The 24,129-nt window shown below is 49.4% G+C and overlaps 1 protein-coding gene across 4 annotated transcripts in view; it reads right to left on the bottom strand.

Annotated features, from left to right (window-relative positions):
* Window positions 1-24,129, bottom strand: part of SAP130 (Sin3A associated protein 130) — a 239,210-nt gene that overhangs the window by 197,531 nt on the left and 17,550 nt on the right. For all 4 annotated transcript variants that reach the window (XM_033958364.1, XM_033958365.1, XM_033958367.1 and 1 more), the window contains exon 3: window positions 1,416-1,657. In XM_033958364.1, the coding sequence (XP_033814255.1) occupies window positions 1,416-1,657 (242 nt within the window). The remainder of the gene's footprint in view (window positions 1-1,415; window positions 1,658-24,129) is intronic.

The raw sequence follows: 24,129 nt of genomic DNA on the forward strand, positions 1-24,129 counted from the left end.
AACCGCTTGATTGACAGTGGAACTTACTTGATTGATGTCGATGCTGGGGCCCGTTGCCGTTTGAAGGAAAAAAAAAAAAGGTGGAAAAAAGGAACCTGTAAAGGCGAGAGGAAGGGAAACCTCCAGGACAGCTGCTTTTTGCCCTCCTTCAGCGGCCCAAGAGTTCAGACCAGCAGCGGCAGCTCTGTATGCTTTTAACTTCGGCACAGAGCTGCCCCTAATCAATAGTTTAGCGCGGTTTCATGAGGCAGCCTCGGGGCCTTTGATAGCCGGCCCGCTTCGATGATGCGATGTGGGCCGGCCTAGCAAAGGCCCCGAGGCTGCCTTATGAAACCGCGCTAAACTATTGATTAGGGGCAGCTCTGTGCCGAAGTTAAAAGCATACACAGCTGCCGCTGCTGGTCTGGAGGTGCGGAGACAAGGCAGGAGGCAAACGCGGTGGAAGGCAGGAGTCCCGGCACAGCGACTGCAACAGGAAGTTGCAAGTCAGCTGACGCCGGCCTTTCGTTGCGGCGGGGACCGAATCCTTCGCGGACCGGCAAGATTTTGTTTGCGGACCGGCGGTTGAAGAACTGTGCTCTACACTGTGTGCGCTGTGACGAGAAACTTGTGCGCTGCGAGGTAATATTTTGTGCGCCAGCGCACCCCAGCGCAGCTTAGCGGGAACACTGCTGGCCACCCATTCTCCTTCTTACATGCTTCATAGATTCAAATGGGAGCAGGAACTAGGGATCTCTATTCAATCAAAGCAGTTCATCACTGATATCTTACACCAGCTAAACTATATCATATGTTTCCGGGAGGTCCTTCCACTTGTTAAGAGACAGTGTCATGATCTCAGGACTATGGGTCACTTGTGTGTCAAAAGGCACAGGCATATTTGAGAGCTATTCAGAGTCATATGCAAGGCTAAACTGGGCATCCTATCCAGTTTATTTCTCTTTGGAAGGAAGGCTCTGGGTCTACCAGTAAACAATTTTGTTAATTCATCAGGCTCTGAAGCGACCAAAAATAGAAAACCAGCGGACATTGTTGATGAAATTATGATGATTGAATGGTTGAGAAAATCTCAAATCTATCTACCACTATGAAGAACTCATTACAAGCATTTATAAACCAAGGAAAGTCTTTATAAAAATTTTAAGGATGTTTAAGACCACTGATAAAACATTAGTCATAAACATAATTATGTATTCACTCGTAAATGTGACCAATGCTTTTCTTCCTAACCTTGAATGTATGTGTTTGATAATTTGTCTTTCTGGGGCCACTAAATTTGTAATTTGTATTAGCATTTTGTAATTTCCCACATATCTTTACTATGTATTTCATAAAAAAGAATCATGAAATAAGTTTTTCAGTTTTTCTTCCCCTTCTACCTTTCTTTAAGTATGAAGGCACAACAATTCTATTACCTTCATGAGCCCTTCAGGAAAAGAAAGTGGCATTGCTTGAGCAAGATGGGTTGGCTGAGTTGTCACTGTCACAGGAGCACCAGGCTGGACTGTGTGGTGTGGTGCTAACATCTGGGCCTGAGGGTATGGTCGGACCACCACAGGCTCCTGCTTTTCGTCTCGACACTGGAGAGAGGGGCCGAGTCCTAAGTGTTCCCTGGCATTAACCTCAGACTCCCGACAAGCTTCATCACCAGATAATGCTGAGAAAGCGTATACAAACCAAAATATAGGAAAAGAATATTAAGAACAAAAGGAGTTAGAGACTGCACCAAGGCATGAGAGAAGGTAAGCATGTATTGTTACATACATCCAATCACAATGTAAAGTCATTAACTTTCAGTATTCCACTGTTACACTAATCCAAGTTACTTTAAGAAAAAAAAGAGATTAGGGGGCAGATGCACTAAAGTCAGTGATCGTCTAATGATCGTTGCTAAACCAATTTTGACTAGTTTAGTAACGACTGCATTTATTGACCTGATGGAGAAAACAGCTCACCGCATGATTTTCTGCACAATCGCTCATTCTCCAATCCAACCATACAAATAAGCTCATTAATATTGAAATGCCATGTAAACTAGCAGAGTGAATAATGCTCTAATATGACTTCCTGATCCACAAAAAAAACAGTGATCGCTTTTAGCGATCCAAAAAAAGTGACTGGTCAAGACCAGTCACTTGCTTATCTGTCTAACCATAGTTTAACCCTTTTTTTAATGGGCACAGATGCTGTGTGTGTTACATTAAAAAAAATAAGAAAAAAAGCAACCCCACCACCGATGAAAGCCCTTCCTGACATCTCCCCCGACTAACCAGCACCTGAATTGACCCCTTCACCCTCTGCAGCAGTGAAAATGGCAGGAGGCATACCCGCTCCTGCCATGCCAACATGCCAACTCCTGTGTGAGAAAAAAATGGCAGGAGGAATGCCAACTCCCTCCTGCCATGGTGACTCCTATCTCCCCCCCCCCCCCCCGGTGAGGGAAAATTGGCAGGAGGGAGGCCCCCCATGAACCTTCCCCTACTCTCCCCTTTCCCCCCTCAAAAAAAAAAAAAAGGCAGAAGGGATGCCCATTCCCTCATGTCATTGGATGCTCCCCCGAACCCCCCCTCCCCGGTACCTTATTCAAAGGTTGGAAGCAGCAGGGAAGCAAGGTCCCTCCAGCTTCAAGGCCCGCTAATCCAAAATGGAGGGCCTTCCCTCCTCGGTACATCATGTGATGCACAGGAAGGAGCCTAATGCCCTGACTGGCTCAGATGCCTAAGGCCCTTCCCCATACATCAAATGGGATACAGAGGGAGGAGCCCAAGGCCCTGATTGGCTCAGACGGCTAAGGTCTCTCCTTAAGAACATAAGCAGTGTCTCTGCTGGGTCAGACCAGAGGTCTATCACGTCCAGCAGTCCGCACATGCGGCGGCCCATCAGGTCCAGGACCTGTATAGTGATCTTCTATCTATACCCTTCTATCCCCTTTTCCTTCAGGAAATTATCTAATCCCTTCTTGAACCCCAATCTTCTTGTGCATCATATGGGATACAGAGGGAGAAGCTCAAGGCTGACTGGCACAGATGCCCAAGGTCTCTCTCTTTGGGCCATGACTGTCTCAGACGCCTAAGTCTCCTCCCCTTGGGAGAGGCCTTAGGTATCTGAGCCAATCATGGTGTTGGACCCCACCCATACATAACATGATACACCGAAGAGGGAAGGCCCCCCATTTTGGATTGGCAGGCCTTGAAGCTGGAGGGACCGTGCTGAAAAAAGGTACCAGGCCCGGGGGGGGGGGGGGGGGGAGTGTTTGGAGGAGCATCCTGTGACAGGAGGGAGTGGGCATCTCTCCTCCAATTTTTTCTTATGTGGGGGTGGCATGGAAGGAGGGAAGTGGTAATCCCTTCTGCCTATTTTCTCATGAGGTGGGTGTTATCATGGCAGGAGGGAGTGGGTATCCATCCTGCCAAGTTTTGCTGGTGGTGGGGGAGGTCGGTCCCCAGTGCCTGTTCATCGGCGACACATCGGGAAGGGCCATCATTGGGGGGGGGGAGTTTTTTTTTCTTTTTTAATGGGGCAGATATATTGGATCCTTCCTGAACTCATGGAGCATCTTCTGGACTGGCTTATTTTAGAACGGCAACTTATGTCCCCATTACAGCTAAGTCATATTTTGAGTATCAGGTTGCCACGAATCTACAAGGACAATAGTATTCTTTGTGCCACTTGGAAAACATTAAAATTCATTAACAATTTAACATCTATACCAGTACAACAATCCACGTGTCAATTCTTATGGTTGAACTCCAAGATTCAAATTGGCGAGTCTAAGATCCTCTGGAAGCATTGGCTGCAGGCAGGTATAAGTACTTTAGATGATGCATTATCGAATGGAACATGCTTGATTTTTCACAACTGCTTGTTTGCAGAAGTTAGATAGTTCAAAGTCAAATAGATGCTGGCACTGTCATCTTGAAATAAGGACACTGGATCATTTGTTGTTCTATTGTCCTTTGATACTCAACTTTTGGAGATCGACATGGGGACAAATCATCTTGATTTTGGAATCTAATATTCCTTTGTCTTATGAGGTAGTTATTTGTGGTACTTTCGGCCTCTTTTACAAAGCCGCACTAGCAGCTGCCATGTGGCAACTGCCCCGAAGCCCTTTAAATATCTATGGGCTTTGGGGCTGTTAGAGCAGTGCAGCTGCTAGCGCGGCTTTGTAAAAGAGGCCGTTTGTTGTCATCTAAACCTCCTTTAGATACATATAAAAGTAGATTATTTGGTATCATGACTGGGATAGCCATGCAAATGGTAACCAAAAATTGGAAACATTAGGATCAGCTTAATTTCTCTTTTTAGGGGGATTCTTTATGTTTAAGTTACAAATATGAGAGAATGAACTCAGAAATTATGGGTAATAATAAGTTGTATAAATTAACTTGGAGTCCATTGGTAAATTTTGTCAAAGTTGATTAGCCGGATTATTTTCCTGATTTCTTAATTGAGTAACACATCCAGGGAGGATGGGTGGGTGGTAGGGTATTGTATTTTGATATTATTACTGATCAATAAGCTTAATATGATCTTTGTTGAAATATTACAATTTGATTTTTCTTGTATTGGGGTGGGGGGGCAATATTTTTAAAGTACTTTTATGTTTGATGAAAATGCAGTGATGAAGTTTATTATATGTACATTTTAATGCATTGTTTTTGAATGAAAACTTAATAAAGATGTTAAAAAAAAAAGTATTTCCCTGTAACTTCATCGAGTGTCCCCTAGTCATTGTAATTTTTGACGGAAAGAAAAATTGATTCACTTGTACCTGTTCTACTCCACTCAGGATTTTGCAGACTTCAATCAAATCTCCCCTCAGCAGTCTCTTTTCCAAGCTGAAGAGCCCTAATTGTTTTAGTCTTTCCTCATATGAGAGGAGTTCCATCCCCTTTTATCATCTTGGTCGCTCTTCTTTGAACCTTTTCTAGCACCACTATATCCCTCTTGAGATAAGGAGACCAGAATTGAATGCAGTACTCCAGATGAGGTCGCACCATGGAGTTATACAGGGTTATTATAACATTCTTAGTCTTGTTAACCATCCCTTTTTTAATAATTCCTAGCATCCTGTTTGCTTTTTTGGCTGCCGCCAAACATTAGGCGGAAGGTTTTATCATATTGTCTACGATGATACCAAGATCCTTTTCTTGGGTGCTAACCCCCAAGGTGGACACCAGCATCCAGTAACTGATTCAGGTTATTCTTCCCAATGTGTATCACTTTGCATTTGTTCACATTAAATTTCATTTGCCATTTGGACGCCCAGTCTTCCAATTTCCTAAGGTCCGCCTGCAATTTTTCACAATCCGCATGCATTATAACAACTTTTAACAGTTTAGTGTCATCTGCAAATTTAATCACCTCACTCGTCGTTCCAATTTCCAGATCATTTATAAATATGTTAAATAGCACCGGTCCCAGTACAAACCCCTGTGGCACTCCACTATTTACCCTCCTCCATTGAGAAAAATGACCATTTAACCCCACCCTCTGTTTTCTATCCGATAACTAGTTCCTAATCCACAACTGAACTTTGCCACCTATCCCATGACTCTTTAATTTTCTCAGGAGCCTCTCATGAGGAACTTTATCAAAAGCTTTCTGAAAATCTAAATATATTACATCAACTGGCTCACCTCTATCCACATGTTTATTCACACCTTCAAAAGAAGTCAAGCAAATTGGTGAGGCAAGATCTCCTTCGGCTAAACCCATGTTGAATTCTGTCTCATTAAATCATGTTTGTCTACGTGTTCCACAATTTTATTTTTTATAATGGTTTCCACCATTATGCCTGGCACTGAAGTCAGACTTACCAGTCTGTAATTTCCTGGATCTCCCCTGGATCCCTTTTTAAAAATCGGCATAACATTGGCTACCCCCCAATCTTCAGGTACTACAGACAATTTTAGCGACAGATTACAGATAATTAACAGCAGGTCAGAAATTTCATGCTCGAGTTCTTTTAATACCCTGGTATTTATACCATCCGGTCCAGGTGATTTATCACTTTTTAACGTGTCGATTTGGCTTAGTACATCTTCCAGAATCACCGAGATTTTTCAGTTCCTCTGCATCATCACCCTTGAAAACAATTTCCGGTTCAGGTAGATCTCTTACATCTTCTTCCATAAAGACCAAAGCAAAGAATTTATTCAGTCTCTCCGCTATGGCCTTATCTTCCCTGAGCGCCCCTTTTGCTCCTTGATCATCCAACGGTCCCACAGATTCCCTCACAGGTTTTCGGCTTCTAATGTATCAAAAAAAATTGCTATGTGTTTTTGCCTCTTTTGCAAGTTTCTCTTCAAATTCTTTGAAAGCTGTCTTTATCAATGCTTATTATTTGGTGGGTTTTTGCACACGGGAGGGATCCGATGATGGTGTGCAGGTGGAGGTTATTAGACCTTCACCTTATCATGTGAGCGCTGGAGATTGTTCTCCTTTCGCTGTGCCTTCACACTGAGGATCCCCCCTTTCACTGGTTATATTATATTGATAGAGTGCGATTGGTAGTCCAGTGCTTGGGACAGAGTGAGTTACTCTGTAGGTCTATTTGACCTTGTTTTTGCTGCTGTTTGTGGTGTTTATCAATGCTTTGCCATCTAACTTGCCAGTGCTTGTGTTTCTTCTTATTTTCTTCATTTGGATACTTTTTCCATTCTTTAAAGGATGTTTTTTTTTGGCTCTAATAGCCTCTTTCATTTCACCTTTTATCAACGCCGGCTCTCGGTTCCTCTTCTTTCCATCTTTGCTGATATGTGGAATACATCTGGTCTGGGCTTCCACAATGGTATTTTTAAATAAAATCCCCTCCTGGTCTACAGTTCTAACCTTTACAACCGATTCTTTTAGCTTCTTTTTAACCATTTTCATCATTTTATCATAGTCGCCCTTTCGAAAATTAAATGCTCCTACAGTAGATTTCTTTTGCGAACTTACTCCCGTTATCAGCTCAAATTTGATCACATTATGATTACTGTTTCCCAGCGGACCTATACTATGTCTTGCATTCCACTAAGAACCAAGTCTAAAATAGCACCCCCTCTTGTCGGTTCCAAGAAGCAGTCATTTATGACATCTAGGAATTTTACCTTCCTAGCACTCCTCGATGTAACATTTAAGCAGTCAATGTTGTGGTAATTGAAATCATATAAAAAGCAAAAAGTATATGCTAGACACTGAATTCAGGCAAGCTGGATTGTAAGGAATCCTTATCTAACGCTACAAAATTAGAAGAGCACCAAAAAAGCAAAATATTAGAGAAAAAAGGTTGCCATACATGAAGGACACAATACTACTCGAAAGGGTCCAGAGAAGAGCGACTAAAATGATTAAAGGGTTGGAGGAGTTGCCGTACAGTAAGATATTGGAGAAACTGGGCTTCTTCTCCCTTGAAAAGAGGAGACATAGGGGACATGATCGAAACATTCAAAATACTGAAGGGAATAGACTTAGCAGATAAAGACAGATTGTTCACTCTCTCCAAGGTAGGGAGAACAAGAGGGCACTCTCTAAAGTTGAAAGGGGATAGATTCCGTACAAACGTAAGGAAGTTCTTCTTCACCCAGAGAGATCAAACTTAAGGAAAAACGAAGAGGCACAAACTAATAGGCACAGAATCCTTAGACACAAAGAACTCTTCCAACTTGTGAAGAACCTCACCGATACTCAACCATTCCTAACCACTCAAGGAATCCACCCTCCAACGGCCACCCAACTAGCGGACCATTTCAAGAATAAGATCGCCAATATTAGAGCCTCCTTCAACAACTCACCGTCCCTCCTAGACGAGATCATAATAAACCCTACAACAGATGAAGCCACTGCAGCTGACAGGCACTGGTCCAACTTTACAAAGGTGCAATGGCTGGACATGAACCGACTCTACAGAAAATACAGTCAAGCGTCATGCGACCTGAACAACTGCCCGTCATATCTACTGACAAACGCATCCCCCAAATTTAGAGCTTGCCTCTTGCAATGGATCCAAACTCTCACGGAAGGCCAATTCCCACAAGACCTAGGGGAAATCATAATCACCCCAATACTGAAAGATCCCAAAGGACCAATAGACACCCCCTCCCATTTTCAAGCAAACTTGATTGAAGATTTAAGTTTGCTCTGCTGCTCCACGCATGCGTGCCTTCCTGCTCCACTAGGGGGCGCATCCCCTCGTGGTCTCCAGTTCACATAACTAGCAAAGAAGCCAAAATGCTTCCGCATCGGGGCTCCGTAGATGACGTCACCCACATGTGAGAATATATGCCTGTTGTCCCTGGATAACACCTGTTACGGTAAGTAACTGTGCTTTATCCAGGAGAACATAAGAACATAAGAAGTTCCGTCTCCGGAACAGATCCTAGGTCCATCAAGTCCGGCGATCCGCACATACGGAGGCCCCGCCAGGTGTACCCTGGCATAGTTTTAGTCCCCATATCACTCTAAGCTTCTTGTAAAGAGAAGTGCATCTAGCTTACCCTTACCCATGTCACTCTATGCCACTCATAAAGAGATGTACATCTAACTTACCCTTAAATCCTAGAACGGTGGATTCTGCAATTACCTCTTCTGGGAGAGCATTCCAGGTGTCCACCACTCGCTGCGCGAAGCAGAACTTCCTGATATTTGTCGTGAACTTGTCCCCCCTTAGCTTCAGTCCATGTCCTCTTGTCCGTGTCACATTGGACATTGTAAATGTTTTTTCCTGCTCTATTTTGTCGATTCCTTTAAGTATTTTGAAAGTCTCGATCATATCTCCTCGCAGTCTCCTCTTCTCAAGGGAGAACAACCCTAGTCTTCTAAGTCGTTCCTCGTAATCCAGGTTCTCCATATCTTTCTGAATGAACCACAAAGGATAAAGTCCTAACGTTTACAATACAAGTGAAAAATAGGACTTACTATATTGTCACCAATACAGATTTTTATACACTCTTAGGCTCTCAGACACCTGCGTTGGTCAATCAAGGTGTTTTAAACCAACTATTGCAGGAACAAGGTACCTTTCACCAGCTCCAACTACAGACCCATCGCCTCAATTCCATTATATGTTAAACTAATAGAAGGTCTGGTTGCCAAATACCTCACCAACTACCTTGAAGACCACAACCTACTCCACCCAACTCAATCGGGGTTCAGATCTAACCACAGCACCGAGACACTGCTAGCTTCCCTTCTAGATATAGCCAGACAGCACCTTAGCAAAGGAAAAAGGATGCTGATAATTCAACTCGACCTCTCTGCCGCATTCGACCTGGTCGACCACACCATACTTCTTCAGATATTAGAAGCAATAGGGATATCAGGCGAAGTATACAACTGGTTTCAAGGATTCCTTAAAACAAGAACATACAGAGTAAAAACAAATGATCTTATATCGGAGCCTTGGACCAACTCCTGCGGAGTACCCCAAGGTTCCCCACTATCACCCATGCTCTTCAATCTTTACATTTCCTCCCTCGGTACCCTGTTAGACAAACTCAAAGTAACTTCATTCAGCTATGCAGACGATATCACCATACTCCTCCCCTTTGACACACAAGACCCCACCAAATCAGGCATCCTGGAAAAAACTCTAGAAGCAGTGGAAAAATGGATGACAAAACATAAACTGAAGCTCAACCCAGATAAAACTAAATTTCTACTGCTTGAAAAGGACAAAACCCCTTCTATAACAGAGCTAGAAATAAAAACCACCAAATATCCCCTACAACCCACTCTCAAACTCCTTGGAGTAACAGTAGACAGGGATTGCACTCTTCAGGTGCAAATCAACAAAATCACACAAAAAGCTTTCTTCACCATGCGCAACCTTCGCAAAATCAGAAAATTCTTTGAAAAAGAACAATTCAGACTCATAGTTCAATACCTAGTCCTAAGTCTATTGGATTACTGCAATATCCTCTACCTTTCTTGTCCTACCTACCTAATAAAACAACTACAGACTGTGCAGAACACTGCCCTCAGAATGATCTATTCCCTTGGAAAATTTGACCACATCACCAACGCCTTCCTAGACTCACACTGGCTTCCAATACAAGCCCGCATCCAATTCAAACTATACTGTATGTTATTCAAAACCTTAAACGGAACGGCACCCACCCACCTAAACAACCGTCTAAACAGGAACCTCTCAACCAGACAGAGGAGAACCCAATCCCCTTTCTCCTTCCCCCCTTTTAAAGGAACTAAACGCAAAAAGACGTATGACAACTTACTTGCAACACATGCAGCTAAATTGGACCCCTCCATCACCAACCTACTGACAGCATCAACTGACCTCAAGGCTTTCCGCAAAGAAATCAAGACCCTACTATTCAAGAAATTCACCCAAATGTCCTAATCCCTTCCTTTCCCCCTCTCTCCCCCTCTTAGAACCCACTCATCAAAATTGCTTTAGACCTTACGCCTTAATTGTAATTTGTATTTCTCTTCCTGGAAATGTCCAGTTATCGTTCTGATGTAATCCGCTTAGAACTGAAAGGTACAGGCGGAATATAAGCCAGTAATGTAATGTAATGTAATGTAATGCCGAGTCGACCATTCTACCTGGTTGTTCAAACCTTTCGGGTTTACAGTGTCCAGCAGAAAGATCCATCTTTGCTCTCTCCGACGGAGAGGTGGGCGGGTTGTGAGAATATATGCTTGCTGTCCCTGGATAACACCTGTTACGGTAAGTAACTGTGCTTTTTCCCAGGACAAGCAGGCATGATATTCTCACATGTGGGTGACCTCCAAGCTAGCTGAAAAGGGATGGAGGGAAGTTGGCAATTTAAGCAAATAGATTTCGCAATACTGATTGGCCGAACCGGCCATCACTTCTGGACAGTGAGTCCAGACAGTAGTGGGAGGTAAAAGTATGAACCAAAGATCACGTGGCAGCCTTGCAGATTTCCTCAATAGGTGTGGACCTGAGGAACGCTACGGAGGCTGCCATCGCTCGGACCTTGTGTCCCGTTACTCGACCATGCAGCGTGAGACTAGCCTGAGTGTAGCAAAAGGTGATGCAATCGGCCAACCAGTTGGACAAGGTGCGCTTGGAAACTGGGTGGCCTAACCGGTTTGGGTCGAAGGACAAAAATAATTGTGGGACTTTCCGGTGTGGTTGAGTGCGTTGGAGGTAAAAGGCCAACGCTCTCTTACAGTCAAGAGTGTGAAGCACCACCTCTCCGGGGTGAGAGTGGGGCTTGGGAAAAAACACGGGCAAGACGATGGACTGATTGAGGTGAAAATCAGACACTACTTTAGGCAGGAACTTTGGATGTGTGCGGAGTACTACCTTGTCATGGTGGAAAACAGTGAAGGGTGGGTCCGCTACCAGGGCCTGTAGCTCACTAACTCGCCGGGCGGAAGTGAGTGCAAGCAGGAAAATCACCTTCCACGAGAGGAATTTAGGATGGCATTTGTCTAGGGGCTCAAATGGAGGTTTCATTAGTTCAGCCAGAACCACGTTAAGGTCCCAAACCACCGGAGGGGGTTTGAGAGGAGGGTGGATATTCAGAAGACCCTTCATGAAGCGAGAGACTAAGGGGTGGAGCGAGAGGGCTTTTCCTTCCAGACGCTGATGAAAGGCCGCAATCGCACTGAGATGTACTCGAATGGAGTTGGTCTTTAGGCCGGAGTGAGATAATTGAACTAAATAGTCAAGGACCAGAGGGACGGGGACCGACACCGGGTCCTGGCTGTGAGAGGAGCACCAGGCTGAGAATCTGGTCCACTTTTGAGAATAGCAGGTTCTCGTCGAGGTCTTTCTAGAGGCCTCCAATATCTCCTTGACTGATTGAGACACGGGGAGAGAAGTCAGGGGGAAAGAAACCAAGCATTCAGATGAAGAGATTGAAGATTGGGATGTAACAGCGAACCCTGACTCTGTGATAGTAGAGAGGGAAACCGAGGCAGAGGCAGTGGATCTCTGACACTGAGTTGAAGTAGAAGGGAAAACCAAGGCTGGCGTGGCCAGCGAGGGGCAATCAGGATCAGGGTGGCTTTCACCGTTCTCAGGCGGACCAACGTCCGCAGGATCAGAGGGAACGGCGGGAACGCGTACAGAAACCTTCCCTCCCAGTCGAGGAGGAAGGCGTCGGCCTCGAGTTGGTCCGGGGAGTGTATCCGGGAGCAGAAGAGGGGCAGTTTGTGATTGTGGGGGGATGCGAACAGATCTATTTGCGGCGTCCCCCACTTTTCGAACACCTGTCGTAGGGTCTGAGAGTGCAGTGACCACTCGTGTGGCTGGAGGAGGCGGCTGAGTCTATCCGCCAGACAGTTTTGTTCTCCTTGTATGTACACCGCTCGAAGGAAGGTGTTGTTGGAGATTGCCCATTTCCAGAGGCGCATGGCTTCCCGACAGAGGGACCAAGACCAAGTCCCCCCTTGTTTGTTTACATAGTACATTGCTACCTGGTTGTCGGTTCGGATGAGAACCACCCGGTCGTGAAGCAGATGTTGAAAAGCTACAGCTGCGAGATAGATGGCCCGGAGCTCTAGCACGTTGATGTGACAGCGGCGGTCTTCTGCTGACCACATCCCCTGAGTGCGGAGGCCGTCCAGGTGGGCTCCCCAAGCGTACTCCGATGAGTCTGTGGTGAGTACCTTGCTATGAGGGGGGCGAGGAAGAGCAAACCTTTGGAAAGATTTGAAGAGTCGGCCCACCAGCGGAGCGATCGTTGCAAGGAAGGAGTCACTGTCACGGGACGATCGATCGGGTCCCGGTCTTGACGCCATTGAGAGGCCAGGGTCCATTGAGGGATTCTCAGATGGAGACGGGCGAAGGGTGTTACATGGACGGTGGAGGCCATGTGGCCCAGGAGAGTCATCATCTGTCGAGCTGATACCGAGGTCATCAGTGAGATCCTTCGGCTCAGACTTACTAACGTCTTAGATGCGGCGTGGGTAGGAAGGAACGGAGGCGAACTGTGTCCAGCATGGCCCCGATGAATTGTAGGGACTGCGAGGGGCGTAGTTGGGATTTTGGGAAGTTTATCTCGAACCCCAGACTCTGCAGGTAGATAATAGTCTGTTGGGTCGCTGAGATAACCCCTTCCCTGGACGGGGCTTTGATGAGCCAGTCGTCCAGGTAGGGGAAAACCTGAAGACCCTGGGAGCGTAAGGTAGCTGCGACCACCACAAGGCACTTGGTGAAGACCCGAGGTGACGATGCTAGGCCGAAGGGGAGGACTCGGTATTGCAGGTGCAGGTCTCCCACCTGAAAACGCAAGAATTTGCGGTGAGCGAGGTGCACTGGAACATGTGTGTACGCCTCCTTCAGATCAAGGGATCAGAGCCAGTTGCCCTCGTCGATCAGGGGGTAGAGGGTTGGCAGGGAAAGCATCCAAAATTTTTCCCGTACCAGAAATTTGTTGAGGCGTCTCAAGTCTAGTATTGGGCGAAGGTCTCCCGTTTTTTTCGGTACCAGGAAGTAACGGGAGTAGAAGCCCTTCCCCCGTTGGCCGGGGGGAACCTCCTCCACTGCTCTCAGGTGAAACAGATCTCGAGCTTCGGAGAGGAGTAGTGGTAGCTGCGTCCGGTTGGGAGGGCAATTCCTTGGGGGGTTGTCTGGAGGAATGGCCCAAAAGTTGAGAGAGTATCCTGATGAGATCACGCCAAGGACCCATGCGTCCGACGTGACTTGTTCCCAGCGAGGGTAAAAGACTTTGAGGCGACCCCTGATGGGAAGGAGGCCTGGGACTACGGCGGAGGGGGCCCGCCCCCCTTCCGCGTATCCCGTCAAAAGGACGGGGACGGTTTGGTAGTCGCAGGCGGTTGGGACTTGGGCAGGGCCCGATGGTGGGCTTGTGGGCGCCTGGGCGGAGGCCGCGAGAAGGCAGGAGTGGATTTTTGTGGGTAGCGGCGCGGAGGGGCCCTGAACGGCCTGGATGTGGGCGGTTTAGGCTTTTGCCGCACGAGGGAGGCAAACGAGCGTTCGTGTTCGGAGAGGCGTTTTGTAGCCGCCTCGATAGTGTCATCAAACAGTTCTTTACCCACGCAGGGAAGGTTAGCCAATCGGTCCTGTAAGTTGGGGTCCATGTCGACCAGGCGCAACCAAGCTAGTCAGCGCATGGCGATAGCAAAGGCTGCCTCTCTGGAGGAGAGTTCAAAGCCATCGTAGGCCGCGTGGAATAGATGGAGGCGTAGGTTGGAGAGGGACTCTGCAAGCAGGCTAAACGCTCCTTGGCGGGAGGCCGGTAAGTCAGTCTCAAAGGCTCTCAGTAGTCCAATGAGATGTTTGAGATAGGATGTGAAGGTGAAAGTGTAGCTTTGCACCCTAGAGGCCATCATCGCATTTTGATATAGTCTCCTGCCGAACTTGTCTAGGGTTCGGCCTTCTCGGCCTGGGGGGACCGCCGCTGAGACCCTGGAGGGGTGAGCCTTCTTCAAGGAGGATTCTACCAACAGCGACTGGTAGGAGAGCTGCGGTTGTTCAAATCCTGGGAAGGGTACTGTACGGTATTTAGCCTCCATTTTGGAGGGTACTGCTGTGACCATATAGGGGGTCTCAAGGTTTCTGAAGAAAGCCTGTTGGAGTACCGGGTTAGGCGGTAAGCGAAGGGACTCTCTGGGCAGTGATGGCATATCCAGCTCCGCTAGGTACTCTTTAGAGTATCTGGAGTCGGACTGGAGGTCTAAGTCCAAAGCGTGGCCCATGTCCTGGACAAAGCGAGAGAAGGATGGGCGGGATGTTCCCGAGGCCCCTTGCGGGGTCGGTGAACGAGACCTCCGTCGGGTGGAGAAGGATGGGGAGGCTTCCCTCGAGTATCGAGGCTCCTGCTCCGATCCACGCTCCGAGACCGGGGAAGCACTGTGAAAGTGTTCCGGGGTCGTGGATCTCCGACGTCTCGAGGAGCCCCTCGGAGACGATGCCGGGGTTCGGGGTACCGATCGATGACGAATCGGTGACCTCGACCCGGACTCCCTCGGTGAGAGTCTGAAACCTCGGATCGGAGCCCCGGTCCGAGGGGGGGTTTGGAGGATGCGCGGGTTGGAGAGTGATAGCTCCGTCACCCTCAGTGGTCCCGTACGAGGTGTAGGTGAATGGCCTCGTAGAGTGGGGGAACCTCGGGCCTTCTTGGAGGTACGGCGGTTCGAGGTTTGTCGTTTTAGCACGACGTTTTGCCCCGCGGCGGTCTGTGGAGGGAGAGCGCCTCGGGTGTCTCGGTGAGGAGTCCGAGGAGGATGGGATGCAGCGAAGCTTGCGCGCTTTTCCTCGAGGTGGCTCGACGCGAGGCTCAGGCTGGTCTGGCACATGCGGGGTCGAGGTCGAGGCCGGTTGTAGATGGGCCATTGCAGCGGACAGCTCCGATGAAATCATCGCTCAGAGTAGGTCCTGGAAAACGGACACGGACAGCATCGAGGGCATGTCCACTGCCTCAGTGCGCTCCACCGGGGGCGACCTCGTATCAGAGTATTCCCGTGTGGTGGAGGCACGGCCCGAAGGCTTGGAGGGCTTCGCCGGGGCTGTGAGCATGGGACTTCCGCCATGTGTCGCCGGTGTCCCCGAGGCTGGCTTCTTCGCTGTTGCGGAACCTGAAGAGGGAAGAGGGGACTTACCCGGAGCCGAGGCTTTCTGTTGTCCCGAGGACTTCGGATTCGAGTCTCGAGGCGATGCCGAGGTCAAGGCCGGGGCCGACCTCGAGGCCGAGGTAGAGGGTTGGTCGGCGGCGAAGAGATCCGCCATGCGGGCTTTTCTTCGGCGGAGGGCCCGGTTCTGGAAAGTAGCACACTGGGGGCAGGAGTCGGTTGGATGAACGGCCCCCAGGCAGAGAATGCACCGGCGATGCGGGTCTGTGATGGAAAGAAGCCACTCGCACCGGGTGCACTTTTTAAAGCCAGTCAAAGGCCGGGACATAGAATCGAAAGTGGCCGTGGCTCGAGTAGCCACGCGGCCACGGGGTCGGTCAAAAACGAAGCAGGAACAAGTTGAATAAGAAGAAAATTCGCGCACAGCGACTTAATCGAGAAAAAAATAAGAAAATCGCAGTGCTAGAAGGCAGTTGGGGCAGAGCCTGAAAAAACACGACTTCTAGGCTCAGCGGAAAATTTTGAACTGGAGACCACGAGGGGATGCGCCCCCTAGTGGAGCAGGAGCAGCATGCGTGGAGCAGCAGAGCAAACTTAAATCTTCAATCAAGTTTGCTTGAAAATACTTCGGCATCGGGGCTCCGTAGATGACGTTACCCACATGTGAGAATATCATGCCTGCTTGTCCTGGGATAATGTAGCTTTTGTTCTCAGTTTGGATTTCAGTTGCTTTTGTGAACTGCACAAAAAACTAGCAAATAAGTGCACTTTTGGCAGCACTTTAGGCATGTAGCAGGAGTGTTGAAAGGTGGAGCGATTCTCCCACATTGGCCCAACTCACTCCCCTTCTCTGCCAGTGCTGGATCCCAGTAGGCCAGATCCTTGTGGCAATGAAGCTGCTCTGTGTTTAAATTTGGTGCCTTCGAGCTCTGATTAATGGTAACACATAGCAGGAGCGCAGGGGGCAAAGTGACTTTCCTAAGCCAGCTCCTCTCCTCAGCTGATGATAGATCCCAGTATGGCAGCTCCTGATGGCAAAGGAGCTGCCCTATAGCATGAAGCTGTATATTCATGCAATGTTTAAAGATTTTGGTAAGTCTTGAAGGGTGGAGTAATGTTCACAATGATCCTGTTGTAAGTGCTTGTATAACTATATTTTTTTATAGTATAGGATATACTTCATAAAACATTATTTTATTTTAGATTTCTATGCACAACCTTGTGTTTTTAACCAAATGAAGTGTTCAGTACCATTCCAACTGCATGCGAGCCACTGCTAGTTGTTACTGGGGACCATCATAACACTTCCAAGTCCCCTTACTCCCACATAAACAGTGAGCATAACATTTGACCAGGGAAATGCACTAATCTGCTTAGTTGCAGGTACTACAGCACCCAGCACAACCAGCAAAACTTCTTAGATCTTGTATAATTTTTCAGCAGCTCTGCAGGTGGACAAATCTGTGTGAAGCATCTTGTGTTACTTGTGTGATAAACTTGCTGCTTTAAACCCCTCAAGTGCTTGTATAACAACAGAAGAAGGGAATGTATTTCTTGCAGAAACAATTGATACCTCAGGAAATGCACATACAGCAGAACACTTACAGGAAGTACAGCAAAAGCTATAATAAAATATGAACAAAAATTCAAATGTCTAGTACAGTTTAGTAACAGACAGTTCTGCATACGTATCCAAGAGCAAGAAGAGAATACAAGGCAAACAACACATGGTTGCAGTGATCATTTGCTGCACCTCCCAGCCAAAGACTTCAGTGTCCCAGAAATAAAGGCTAATGTTGAAATTGCTAAATACTTCAGTAACAATCATTTTGCAGCAGCTTTGAAAAGAATGGATAGAACCAAGCTAATGCTCCCACAAGATGTTAGATAGAACTCTGTAGTAGACCGTTTTGAGCAGTATATCAAGAAAAGCACAGTTACTTACCGTAACAGGTGTTATCCAGGGACAGCAGGCATATATTCTCACACATGGGTGACGTCATCTACGGAGCCCCAGCGCGGACAGCTTTTTCAGCAAACTTGCTAGAAGTTTCAAGTTTGCACACTGCACCACGCATGTGCTAGCCTTCTCGCCACTAGAGGGCGCATCCCCACCTCGTGGTCCTCAGTTCCATATCCAGCAAAGAAAAGCCATCCCCGGGGAGGTGGGCGGGTTGTGAGAATATATGCCTGCTGTCCCTGGATAACACCTGTTACGGTAAGTAACTGTGCTTTATCCCAGGACAAGCAGGCATGATATTCTCACACATGGGTGACCTCCAAGCCAACCAGAAAGAGGGTAGGTGGGAGGATGGCAATTTAGGAAAACAGGTTACGTAACACCGACTGGCCAAACCGGCCGTCACTCCTGGACAAGGAGTCCAAACAGTAGTGGGAGGTGAATGTATGAACCGAAGACCAGGTGGCAGCTTTACATATGTCCTCCATAGGAGTAGAACGGAGGAAAGCAACCGAAGCTGCCATCGCCCGGACCTTATGACCCGTGACTCGACCCGAGAGCGGGAGACCAGCCCGAGCGTAGCAAAAAGAGATACAAGCAGCTAACCAGTTGGACAAGGTACGCTTGGAAACCGGGTGTCCTATCCGATTAGGATCAAAGGACAAAAATAATTGAGGAACCTTCCGATGAGACTTAGTACGTTGGAGATAAAAAGCCAACGCCCTCTTACAGTCAAGCGTGTGAAGCGCCGTTTCACCAGGATGAGAATGGGGCTTCGGAAAAAATACCGGAAGAACAATGGACTGATTGAGGTGGAAATCAGACACAACCTTAGGCAAAAATTTGGGATGGGTGCGAAGAACCACCTTGTCATGATGAAACACCGTGAAAGGAGGGTCCGCCACCAAAGCCTGTAGCTCGCTAATCCGACGAGCGGAAGTGAGCGCAATCAAAAAGACTACTTTCCAAGTGAGAAATTTAAGAAGAGCTTTATCGATAGGCTCAAAAGGAGGTTTCATCAGTTGAGCCAAAACCACATTAAGATCCCATACCACAGGGGGAGGCTTGAGAGGAGGATGCACATTCACAAGACCCCTCATGAAACGAGAAACCAGAGGATGCAAAGAGAGGGGGCGACCCTCGAGATGTTGATGAAATGCAGCAATTGCACTAAGATGTACTCGAATGGAAGTCGTCTTCAGACCAGAATTCGACAGATGCAACAGATATTCCAGGACCGAAGACACAGGAACTGAACCCGGGTCCAGGTGATTGGTGGAGCACCAAGAAGAAAATCTGGTCCACTTCTGGGAATAACAAAGCCTAGTCGAGACTTTGCGAGAGGCCTCTAGGATTTCCCGCACTGAGTGAGAAACCGGAATCGAAGTCAAGGGGAAAGGAACCAAGCGGTCAGATGTAACGACTGAAGATTGGGATGTAACAGCGAACCCCGACTCTGAGACAGCAGAGAGGGAAAGACAGGCAGAAGCAGAGGTTCCCTGACACTGAGTTGAAGAAGCAGGGAGAACCAGTGTTGTCTTGGCCAACGAGGCGCAATGAGAATCATAGTGGCATTGGTCGATTTTAGATGAACCAGCGTTCTCAATATCAGAGGAAAAGGAGGGAACGCATAAAGGAACCTCCCCTCCCAGTCGAGAAGAAAAGCATCGGCCTCGAGACGGTCCTGGGAGTACATCCGAGAACAGTAGAGGGGTAGTTTGCAAGTCTCGGGCGAAGCAAACAGATCCACCTGAGGAGTCCCCCATCTGTCGAAGACCTCGCGTAGAACTCGGGAGTTCAGCGACCACTCGTGCGGCTGGAGGAGTCGACTGAGCTTGTCTGCCAGACAATTCAGCTCCCCCTGAATGTAAACCGCCCGCAAGAAAATGTTCTGAGAGACGGCCCATGTCCAAAGCCGCAGGGCTTCCTGGCACAGAGGCCAAGAGCCCGTCCCTCCTTGCTTGTTGACGTAATACATTGCCACCTGGTTGTCTGTCCGAACGAGAACCACTCGATCGTGTAGGAGGTGGCTGAAGGCCCGAGCGGCCAGATAAATGGCACGAAGTTCCAACATGTTGATGTGACACCGACGATCCGTGGCCGACCATAGGCCTTGCGTTCGTAAACCGTCCAGATGAGCCCCCCACGCATACTCCGAAGAGTCCGTGGTCAGGACCTTGCAATGCGGAGGGACGCGAAAGAGCAAACCCCCGGACAGATTGGTAGAGCTGGTCCACCAACGGAGCGAGCGTCTGAAAGACGGAGTCACAGTCAAACGTCGAGACAGTGGGTCGCGGTCCTGACGCCATTGCGAGGCCAAGGTCCACTGAGGAATCCTCAGGTGCAACCGAGCAAATGGGGTCACTTGGACCGTCGACGCCATGTGCCCCAAAAGCACCATCATGCGTTGAGCCGACACTACCTGCAGTTGCGAAACCTGCCGGCCCAGGCGAAGCAGGGCCTCCAGTCGTGGGGAAGGAAGGAAGGCACGGAGGAGAACCGTGTCCAGCACGGCCCCTATAAACTGGAGGGATTGAGTCGGCTGCAAGTGAGACTTGGGAAAGTTCACCTCGAACCCTAGACCCTGAAGGAGCGTGATAGTCTGTTGGGTCGCTGAAATAACTCCCTCCCTTGTCGGGGCCTTGATCAGCCAATCGTCCAGATAGGGAAAGACCTGCAACCCCCGGGAACGCAGAGCAGCCGCGACGACCACCATGCATTTCGTGAATACCCGAGGGGACGAAGCCAGACCGAAGGGTAGTACACGGTATTGTAGGTGCAAATCCCCGACCTGAAATCTTAAAAACTTCCGAAAGTCGGGATGCACCGGAACATGGGTGTACGCTTCCTTCAAATCGAGGGAGCACATCCAGTCCCCCTCGTCCAACAGGGGATATAGAATCGGAAGCGATAACATACGGAACTTCTCCCGGACCAGGAACTTGTTGAGCTTCCGGAGGTCCAAAATGGGGCGCAAGTCCCCGGTCTTCTTCGGGACCAAAAAGTAACGGGAATAAAATCCCCGGCCTCGCTGATCGAGAGGCACCCTTTCGACCGCCCGAAGGCTCAACAAGGCCCCGGCTTCCTCTCGGAGAAGGGTCAACTGGCTTCGATTGGACGGGCACGCCCCGGGGGGGCATGTCTGTAGGCTGTCTGGAGAAGTTTAACGAATAGCCCTCTGAGACGGTCCGGAGCACCCATGCGTCTGACGTAATCCCAGACCAAGCCTTGGCAAAAGCCGTGAGCCGACCCCCGATGGGGAGGGGGTTGAGCGACCTCGCGGCGGGGGCCAGCCCCCGGCCGCTCATCCCGTCAAAAAGACGGCGCCGGCTTGGACGCCCCTTGCGCGGCGGGTTTGGCGGGTCCCCCTCTACCCTGTTGGGTAGGACGACGGGGTGGAGGCCTCGAAAAGGCCGGTGTGGATTTTTGAGGGTACCGCCTAGGCGGCTGTTTAAAAGGTCTCTGAGCCGGCGGCTTAGGCTTTGGACGAACCAGAGACGCCAGAGAGCGCTCTTGCTCAGAAAGCCGCTTGGTGGCCGCATCCAGGGAGTCGTCGAATAACTCCGACCCGACGCAGGGTAGATTGGCCAAGCGCTCCTGCAGGTTGGGGTCCATCTCGAGGGTCCTTAGCCACGCCAGCCGGCGCATGGCTACCGCACAAGCCGAGACCCTCGAGGCAAGCTCAAAGGCGTCATATACCGCATGAAACAGATAGAATCTGAGCTGGGACAGGTTCGACGCAAAGGTGGCAAATTTATCCTTGTGCGACTCCGGAATCACCCCCTGAAAATCCGGCAGATCCTTGACCATGGACCTGAGGTAGGAAGAGTAGGCGAAAGCATAGTTGAGGACCCTTGTGGCCATCTGGGAATTCGCGTACAGACGACGGCCGAATTTATCTAGGGTCCGACCCTCTCTGCCCGGGGGGACAGCGGCCGAGACTCTAGAAGGCTGCGTGTGCTTAAGAGCCGACTCCACCAAGAGCGACTGATGGGAGAGTTGCCCCTTATCAAAACCTTTAGGGGGAAGGGTCCGGTATTTGGATTCCATCTTGGTGGGCACTACCGCCACTGTAAGAGGGGTCTCAAGGTTCCGCAGCAAGGTTTGAAGGAGGACCTTGTGAAGCGGGAGGCGGGGGGATTCCCGCTGAGGGGCAGGAGAATCCTGTTCCTCCAAAAATTCTGTGGTATAGTGTGACCCTGCCGACAGGTCCACCCCCAAAGCCTTCGCCATGTCATGGACAAACTTTGAAAAAGAAGATGTCCGTGCAGGCGGGGAGGGTGACCGAGACTTCTCAACGGAGCCGAAAGGAGAGGCCTGGTGAGAATACCCGAACTGTCCCCCGGACTCCGAACCCCAAGAGGCACGCTCCTGTGACCTCGAAGGAGTCGGGGACACCGTCCGGCGAAGAGACCCCCGCGGGGAACCCCCCGGGGTACGGGGTATGGAGGCCCGTCCCTTCCGCCTCGGTGAGGAGGCACGGGAACTCTCCCTGAACGGGGACCGTAAAAGATCTGGGTTGTCGAGGCGGAGTTCCTCGACACGCAAGGCTCCGGTCTCGGGCGGGGTCGAACGACGACTCCTCAGAGGCGAGGCTCGAGACCGCTTAGCCTTTTTAAGGCGGTGCTTCGCCCGAGGCTTACTCGAGGGCGAGGAGCCCCGTGACGACCTCGGGGACGAGGAGGAGGAGATCCGGCGTACCCGGCGCTGCTTGTCTCGGGATCGCACACTGACCTCGGGCTGTCTCACCGGGGTCGGATCCGAGGGAAGCGTCGAGGTCGAGGCCGAGGGAGCTTCGGCCGCTGAGAGGCCGGTGCCCGAGGCCGAGGTCACCAACTGCGGGGCCCCAGAGACCGAAGGCGAGGCCGAAGCCTGCTGCAAGGTCTCAATGGCCCCGGAAAGCTCCGAGGAGATCAAAGCGCGAAGCAACTCCTGGAACGCCGGGATAGTGAGACCCGGAGGCAGCACCTGGGGGCGCTCCGCAGAGGGCGACCTCGGTTTCGAGTATTCCCTCGGGGCTAACCCCTTCGACACCTTGGGCTGGGTCGAGGTCGACGGTCCCGCCGACGACGAGCCCGAGGATGGCTTCCTGTTAGATGAAACTGAGGAAGGAAGTGGAGACTTACCCGGGGCTTGCTTCTGCGAGGCAACCGACTTCGCGGGAGCCGAGGGGTTCGATGCCGAGGTCGAGGCCGGGGCCGAAGCCGAGGCCGAGCTCGAGGCCTTCCCCGTCGGGGTATCGACGGCAAAGAGATCAGCCATGCGGGCCTTGCGACGAGTAAGGGCCCGTTTCTGGAAGGTGGCACACTTAGGGCACGATGCTGTCGGGTGATGGGGCCCCAAACACCGAATACAGCACCTGTGAGGGTCAGTGATGGACAAAAGTCTATCACACTTACCACACTTCTTAAAACCCGTTACGGGCCGGGACATGGGCCCAAAACAAGGCCGGGAACAAACGAGGTTCCTCGGCCACGGCTACCGGGAGCCCCCGGAGCGAAATCAAAAATGAAATTTTTTTTTTTTTTTTTTTTTGAGAATTAAAGAAAACAAAGAAAGAAAATAAACGTAGCGCAGCGACCGCGTCGAAAATCCGAACACAGCCGCGGCGACAGAAGGCAAAAGTAGCACAATTTTATCCACAGGGCTTCTGGCTCCGCGGATGAAAATGAACTGAGGACCACGAGGTGGGGATGCGCCCTCTAGTGGCGAGAAGGCTAGCACATGCGTGGTGCAGTGTGCAAACTTGAAACTTCTAGCAAGTTTGCTGAAAAAGCTGTCCGCGCTGGGGCTCCGTAGATGACGTCACCCATGTGTGAGAATATCATGCCTGCTTGTCCTGGGATAATGGCCTATTCTGATGACATTTGGTTGTAAATACTAAGATTATACTAGCAAGAATGAGTCTGTAGAAAACCATGATTTAAATCAAGTCTTTTTGACTAGCGATTTAAATCAATTTGATTAAAATCAAATCTATCCTGCTCCTAAGACCCAGTGAAACAACGCTTAGGGGCAGCTGAGAATGCAAGAGGAGAATGAGAAAAGCAAACAATTCAGGAACCTCCTCCTGCTAAATATCCCCTCTGTAGTGTTAGAAATAAATAGGGTCATTCATAATTAACCCCCTAACCCAACACAGGGGATACAATAATAATAAAAATAATGAAAACAATTCCAATTCCCTAGCCATACTCCCATCCAGAAACGTCTTCCCCATTGGTTTTATACATACATAAAGGAAACCTTCCATCATAAGGTATTGCCCCTCATGGATCTCAACTCCTTGTAGAAACAAAAAAATTACTCTCTTTTTTTGTGAGAAAAAGTTACTGGGGACTAATTAAATCCAAGTTGCCCAGCTGGCTTGAAAGGGAGGAGACTTGGAATCCTCCAAATACCCCTGAGGCTCAGATATCCTGAATTCTTCTTCATCTAACAAAATTAAACTAGGTGACCAGTTCTCCAACTGAGCCCAGGGGCTGCCTCACTAGCCCAGTCCAGAGCTTCATGGACTGCTCATCACCACCTACTGAAGAGAGAATAGCTGCAAAGTGCCTTTTATAGAGCAGAGCCTGCAGCTCACTAGACTTGTCTCATCTGCTGGCTGACAGGCATAAACCCATATATAAAATTAAAGTACCAAGAAATTT

This window comes from Geotrypetes seraphini, chromosome 9 (assembly GCF_902459505.1).
Source record: "Geotrypetes seraphini chromosome 9, aGeoSer1.1, whole genome shotgun sequence".
In the NCBI taxonomy this organism is placed as follows: domain Eukaryota; kingdom Metazoa; phylum Chordata; class Amphibia; order Gymnophiona; family Dermophiidae; genus Geotrypetes; species Geotrypetes seraphini.